At 57.2% G+C, this 6,167-nt stretch overlaps 1 protein-coding gene across 3 annotated transcripts; it reads right to left on the bottom strand.

Annotated features, from left to right (window-relative positions):
- Positions 1–16: 16 nt before the first annotated feature.
- SMIM29 (small integral membrane protein 29) lies at positions 17–2,640 on the bottom strand. Of its 3 annotated transcripts, none has more exons than XM_077754748.1 (5): positions 2,535–2,640; positions 1,286–1,469; positions 1,088–1,113; positions 660–726; positions 17–460 (listed from the first exon to the last, which is right to left on the bottom strand). In XM_077754748.1, exons 2-5 carry the CDS (start codon positions 1,394–1,396, stop codon positions 395–397), a joined length of 270 nt encoding a protein of 89 aa, XP_077610874.1. In that variant the 5' UTR covers positions 1,397–1,469; positions 2,535–2,640; the 3' UTR covers positions 17–394. The 3 variants fall into 3 exon arrangements, with proteins under 3 accessions (XP_077610874.1, XP_077610875.1, XP_077610873.1); XM_077754749.1 differs by having other exon boundaries at positions 660–765; positions 1,346–1,469; positions 2,535–2,635; XM_077754747.1 differs by having other exon boundaries at positions 660–765; positions 2,535–2,633.
- Positions 2,641–6,167: the final 3,527 nt, after the last annotated feature.

Raw genomic sequence — 6,167 nt, 5'->3', positions numbered from 1 at the left:
AACCCAGCCACACCCCTAGCCACAAAACATCTTTATTTACAAAATATATATACTGAATACTATACATTAAGCCCTGTCACCATGGAAACCAATCCAAAGCCAAGTTGGGGAGGGCTCGGAGAAGGGTGGTGCCCACGAAACCCTCCCACCACCCTTCCACCCCAGAAGGAAAAACCTGTATTAGCCCCGTGGGTGTGGATGGTAGGCTCAGCCCACAAAGCACTGAAGGCCTGGGGGGGGGGGGAAGGTGCTCCTGGGGAAGGATGGGAGGGAAGGAGCCCTGGTACCCAGCAGGGGGAGCTGGGTGAGTACACGTGGGGAGGGAAGCAACGGGCCCCGGGCACTGCCAAGACCCCATGGTTCTGGAGATCCGGGTGGGGGGGGGTGGGGCAGGTTAGGTCTTGACATCCAGCAAGGGCATCCGCTTGTGCTGGTAGCCGCTCTGCCAGCCGTGTACCACCTGTGAGGGAACAGCACATGGCGCCGGGCTGGGTCCTGGTGCAGAGGCCACCACACAACCTTGGAGCCCCACCCCCACCCCCGGCGGTGGCCCCAAGTCGGGGACAGCTGAGGGCAGAAGCGGGCTCCTGTTTCGGGGGAGCCTGGAGGAGAAGACCGCGGACGGACCGCTGCTGATTCCTCCAGCCCCGAGTGCTCACCTTGGGGTCTCCCACATCGGACAGCAGCTCCTGCTCAGCCTCATGCAGTTCCTCGGCGGGGTCGTAGCTGTACATGGGGAGCAGGTGATGGCGAAGCCGGTCCACTCTGGGGAGCAGGGGAGGGGGCTCAGCCCAGGGGGGTGCCCACTCCCTTCAAACCCCTGACTGTCCAAGGCCGGGGCACTTGCAACGGGGTACCATTAGGGGCACACAAGGGTTCTAAGGATGCAGGCGCGATGCTACAAGGGGCCCCTCTCCGGTGGGAAAGCCGCATGTGGGCAGGAAAACCTGCCAGTGGGGTGTAGGAGATTTCAGGCTTGTATAACCGTTGCCCAGGGGCATCTTAACATGGATGTACAGAACCCAGATCCCAAGGGACAAAACTGACGCAGAAGGCAGGGCAGGTAACACGGGGCAGGGACACTCACCGCTTTTTCTTCTGGACGTACATTACCTGTAACAGAGACACAGCACTGTGGAGGCTGCAGAGCGAGCCCAGGATGGCCCACAAGTGAGAGAGACCCACCTCTACCCTTCCACTCCCCAAACGGCTGGACAGCTGAGAAGGTGTGTGCGGGCTGGATTGGGCCCACCCAGTGCGGTGGGTGCATGCGGGGGCTCCTTACCACAGCCACCACCACCCCGACCAGGGTGATGAGGAAGAAAGGCCCCAACACATAGCCCACCATGGAGTCGCTGTTGGCCTGAGGGACATAGGGCACTGTAGTGTTACTCATGACATCGGCGGCCGGAGGGCTGGGTGGTCAGCATGGGCAGTAGTGCCTCGGGAGGGCGCCTCCACTGGGCTCCCTGGGGAGGAGGAAGGGAGGTTATCAATTTCAAGCTCTGGATCCCTTCCCGAGAGCTGTGAGGTATCACAACTTAGGGCAGGCCCTGGGGGACAAAGGATCGTCAGGCCAACGTGCTGGGTTTAACCCTCCAGTGACTCGGCAAACCCTGGGTTTGGAGGGCACCCAGGGGAGGTCCAGAGTCCTACTCAGCTCCTACTCCCAGATCAGGGTGTGGCCCAGCTCAGGTGCTGGCCAAACATTTGCACATCTCGACTGGGCAAAGCTTCGACACAGGTTCCCAGCTCCTGCTCGCACCTCCTGGGACGCTGGGCTGCCAGCACCTATCCAGCGGAGCACAAAGGGGAGATCTGGCGAAAATATGAGGGTCCTGCACTGCGGCCCGGGGGTGAGGGAGGAGCATTTGAAGGAGGCTGCCTCAGTCCTGGTCCAATCCCCACCTTTTAGGCTACAGGCCCTCCCCAGGCCCTCCCTGTCCCCGGTGTTTCTGCACACACACAGCCTGGAGAGCCTCTCCCCCCCACTGGTCTCATGTGCCAGGGTGGACACAAGTGGGCAGGGCTGGATTGTATCTGCGAGGTGATGTCACCTCCCTCTGGTTCCCACCCAGGGCTCCGCCCAGGTCCCTCCCCTCTTAGCGGGGGCTGACAAGCGGGAGGTGACAGGGTCAGCTCCCATCAACAGATGCAAGGAGACTGTCCATGGGCTCCTGCACGCAGACCCCAACGTCCCTAACCCCGCTTCGCCTGGTCTCCATCGGAGGGCAAGGTATGAACTACTTGTCCCGGTGTCCGTCAGGGCACCGAGCTTGCCCAGTCGCAGGCACACCGTCCCACGGTCGAGGGGACATGGCCGAGGTGGGGCGAGTGACAGGCCGCTCCTAGGATGCGGACCAGCATCGGCGAGTGGGAGGAAGTCCCCACTGCGCTGGGCGGCTCGGGCCGGAGGAGGGAGGGAGGTGTGGGCAGCGGTGCGCAGAGGGGCCCGGGAACCCCAGAATCCCTGCACTCCGAGGCGCGGACCCGTCCGGGCGCTCTGCAGCCCATCCAACCCGTTCGTGCCTTACCTCCCGCCGCTGTAGCCCGGACAGGAACGCCCTCGGTTGGCTCCCAGGCCCCGGAAGAGCCGGCAGGCGCGTGATCAAAGGACCCGGGGAAATGGGCGGGGCCTCAGTACAGGGGCGCAGCCAATCCAGTGGCCGAAGGCGGACGGCCCGGAGACTGCTGGAGCGGCCAATCCCGAGGTGGGGGGTGCGCGGTGCGAAGGCGGGGACGGCCCAGGTTGCAGAGTCCACCCCACGGCAGCAGGGGGCAGCCGAGCGCTGCGCAGAAGGGGGGAGGAGAGTGCGCGGGGAGGGGCGGGGCCGGAGCTGCTTCCCGGCGTCCCCCGGGGCGGGACACCCGCGGAGCGCCGCGCCGGGGAGCTCAGGTGACTGGGAAAGGTGTGGCGTCCGGCTGGCTCTTCCTTCTGGGTGGAGTTCAGGTGTAGGGCCGAGCCACGCCCTAACGTTTGGCCGAGGCGTGCGGCGACTTCTCTTCCCCGCCGGACCCTGCCCCGGGCCCACCGGGACTCCATTAACGTTCATTTCGCCTTCCAAGCCTCCTAGTTCCTAGTGGTCCCCTGGGCCGGGTTCAGAGGATAGATAGAGTGACAGCCCCGGGTTAGGTCCTGCCCGGCCGTGGGACCTGGGCCCACTTACCGATCCACCCGTCTCTGCGCCTCAGTCTTAACGTCCGTAAAACAGGCTGAGGTGCAGATTAAGCGAGGAATTCCGTGCCCTGTTAAAAGCCCCGTTAACCTTTTTGTGGGTTTCAGGGGCACAGGTGGAGCTGGGCGGTGCGGTCCCCCCTGGGGCACAAGCAATTTGCGAAACAGGTAAATTTGAAAGCTTTCGTGGTCTGTTAGTTGAAATGCCACACATTGGACAAACGTGAATAAGGTGGATAGATTTTACCAATGTATCCTGGCTGTGACGTTCCACTATCGTTTTGCAAGAGTTTGCATTGGCGGGAGCTCGGCAAAGCTATGAGGGGTCTCAGTTTCTTACAACTGCATGTGAATCTACAATGACCTCAGGTCGCTGTGTGTAGTTTTGTACCAGACTCCTCAGCCCCAATCACACATGATTCGGAAAACTCGAGACGGGCACGTGATGGAAGCCAGCCAAGAATGCAAGAGTTGTGGGAGCTGAACCAGGAGGCCCTCTAGGGTCCTTGGGTGCTGCTGGAGTTCTACGGATAAACGGAACCGGCTTATTCTTGCCAGAGACGGCCACTGGCATGGACGTGGTTGAGCCGCTTGGTCTGGTCTGGCCTGTTTCCTCCGGCCCTTCCAGAGGAGGTTGGATCAGGGCAGGTCCATGCAGAGATGACCCAACCCAGAACCAGATGACAGTTGAGAACTCTGGCCACTTGCCTTCAGACAGCATCGTCTGACTGGTGGGAAATCAGAGATGAACGGAAAGGAGTGACAGAAATGCCCAGGTACGGAAGGCTCCGGGCGGACTCCTTGGGGTTTCTCAGGCTTTTGAGTCTGAAGACGAAGGAGACCACCCATCCCAGGCTTCCATTGGAGCTGAGGGCAGACGGAGGCGGCCACCTCCCCCGGGGCAGGCTTGCCTACTATGGATACATTTTTAATGTTTATTTATTTTAAGAGAGCTGCACCTGCTGCATGCAAGCAGGGGAGGGGCAGAGAGAGAGAAAGGGAGAGAGAGGATCCCAAGCAGGCTCCGTGCAGTCAGTGCAGAGCCCGACATGGGGCTCGGTCCCACGAACTGTGAGATCACGACCTGAGCCAAAATCAAGAGTCCGAGGCTTAACCGCCTGAGCCACCCAGGCGCCCGTGGGCTCGCCTCCTCTTGCAAGGTTAGGATCAAATAATGGGGTTTAGAACCCAGACCCCTTTGGCTGCTCACATACCCAACTTTGGCCCTCATCCTCACAGCTTCTGACTTGAGGGTCTTCTAGGGGTGGGCTTAGCGGTCAGCTGGCTAAGCCAGGATGTAGGGTCTCAGTGTCAGAAGCTCTGCACGCTTCCCTTACTGCCAGGGGACAACACCATTCTGAGCTACACAGGGCAGGTGGAGCGACCCCAATTTACAAACAAGGAAGCTGAAACCCTGTGCAGTGTGGTGACTTCCCAAGGCCCCTGGTGTGATCAGCAAGGGTGAAGCAGAATGGAATGACAGGTGGGCCCCTCTTCCCGGGTAGCTTTGTAACAGCAGCTTCTCCCCGTCTGTATTTGAGGCCTGATTTGTTCCAGTGATAAGGCTCTAGATCCCGTGCGGGTACCCCCAAGCCTAGCCAGGGAATACTCCAGGCCTCTCTGCTCTCTTCATGCTGCTGCTACCTCAGGAAGGGGAAAGAGAGGGCAGGGCTGAGGCTGCACTGTGCCACCCTGGTCAGGTTTTGACTGTGCCCTTACCCGTGTCACTACGGTGAGTGCCTGGGCTTATGTATCCATTCCCACGAATGCCTTGCTCATCCTTGTGTCCGCCTACTCTGGACCCACCTCACAAATCATAAAAGCAACCTTTGAAAAGAGCAAGCTGTTGACAAGTAATATCAATTCATTCCAGAACAAAACTCAAAGAAGATTTATAGGACTGCAAAACTACCCAGCCCCCAAGAAGGTAACATTCATACTGTGTGGCATCCATTTAAAAAATGGATCCAGGGGGACATGGGTAGCTCAGTCTGTTAAGCATCCGCCTTCAGCTCAGGTCATGATCTCGTAGTTCGTGAGTTCAAGCCCCATGGCGGGCTCTCTGCTGTCAGCACAGAGCCTGCTTCAGATCCTCTGTCCCAATGCTCTCTGCCCCTCCCTGTGCGTGTGCTCTCTCTCTCTCAAAAATAAATAAATATTTTTTAAAATTGGATTCATAAAGGGGGGGCCTGAGTGGCTCAGTTGGTTAAGAGTCCAACTCTTGGTTTTGGCTCAGGTCATGATCTCATGGTTTTGTGGGTTCAAGCCCCGTTTGGGATTCTCTCTCTCCCTCTTTCTCTGCCCCTCCCCCAGTGTCTTTGTCTCTCTCAAAAAAAATAAACTTCAATAAATGAATAAATAAAAATGGATCCATAAATACTTAGACATGCAAAGAGGCAGGAAAACACAATTTATAATCAATTGAAACTGACCCAGAACTGACAGATGTTAGACCTAAGGAGGACATTATAACAGTTATAACTGGGGGCGCCTGGGTGGCTCGGTCACTTAAGCATCCGACTTCGGCTCAGGTCACAATCTCATGGTTTGTGAGTTCGAGCCCCACATCGGGGTGTGTGCTGACAGCTCAGAGCCTGGAGCTGCTTCAGATTCTGTGTCTCCTTCTTTCTGTGGCCCTCCTGCACTCACACTTTCCGTCTCTCTCTCAAAAGTAAGTAAACATTAAAAATTTAAAAATAAAAATAAAACCGTTGTAATTGTATTCTTTATGCTCAAAAAGTTAAGGACAGGCAAGGAAGATATAAAAAAAAGCCCCAGACTGAGTCTGTAGACATGAGGACTGCAATGTCCAAGACGAAATATACAGTAGATAAGATTAATAGCAACTTAGATACTGCAGAAGAAAGGGTAAATAACTTGAAGGCATTAGAATAGAAATTATCCAAAATGAAACAGAAGAAGGAATCTAGAAAAAAACTACAAGGGCATTAGGGAATTGTGGACAATTTCAAGTGGTCTAATATATGGGTGA

The sequence above is a fragment of the Crocuta crocuta genome, unplaced genomic scaffold (assembly GCF_008692635.1).
Source record: "Crocuta crocuta isolate KB4526 unplaced genomic scaffold, BGI_CrCroc_1.0 scaffold132, whole genome shotgun sequence".
In the NCBI taxonomy this organism is placed as follows: Eukaryota; Metazoa; Chordata; class Mammalia; order Carnivora; family Hyaenidae; genus Crocuta; species Crocuta crocuta.
Note: the sequence above shows the minus strand (reverse complement) of the source record. Positions and strands in the feature narration are given on the sequence as shown.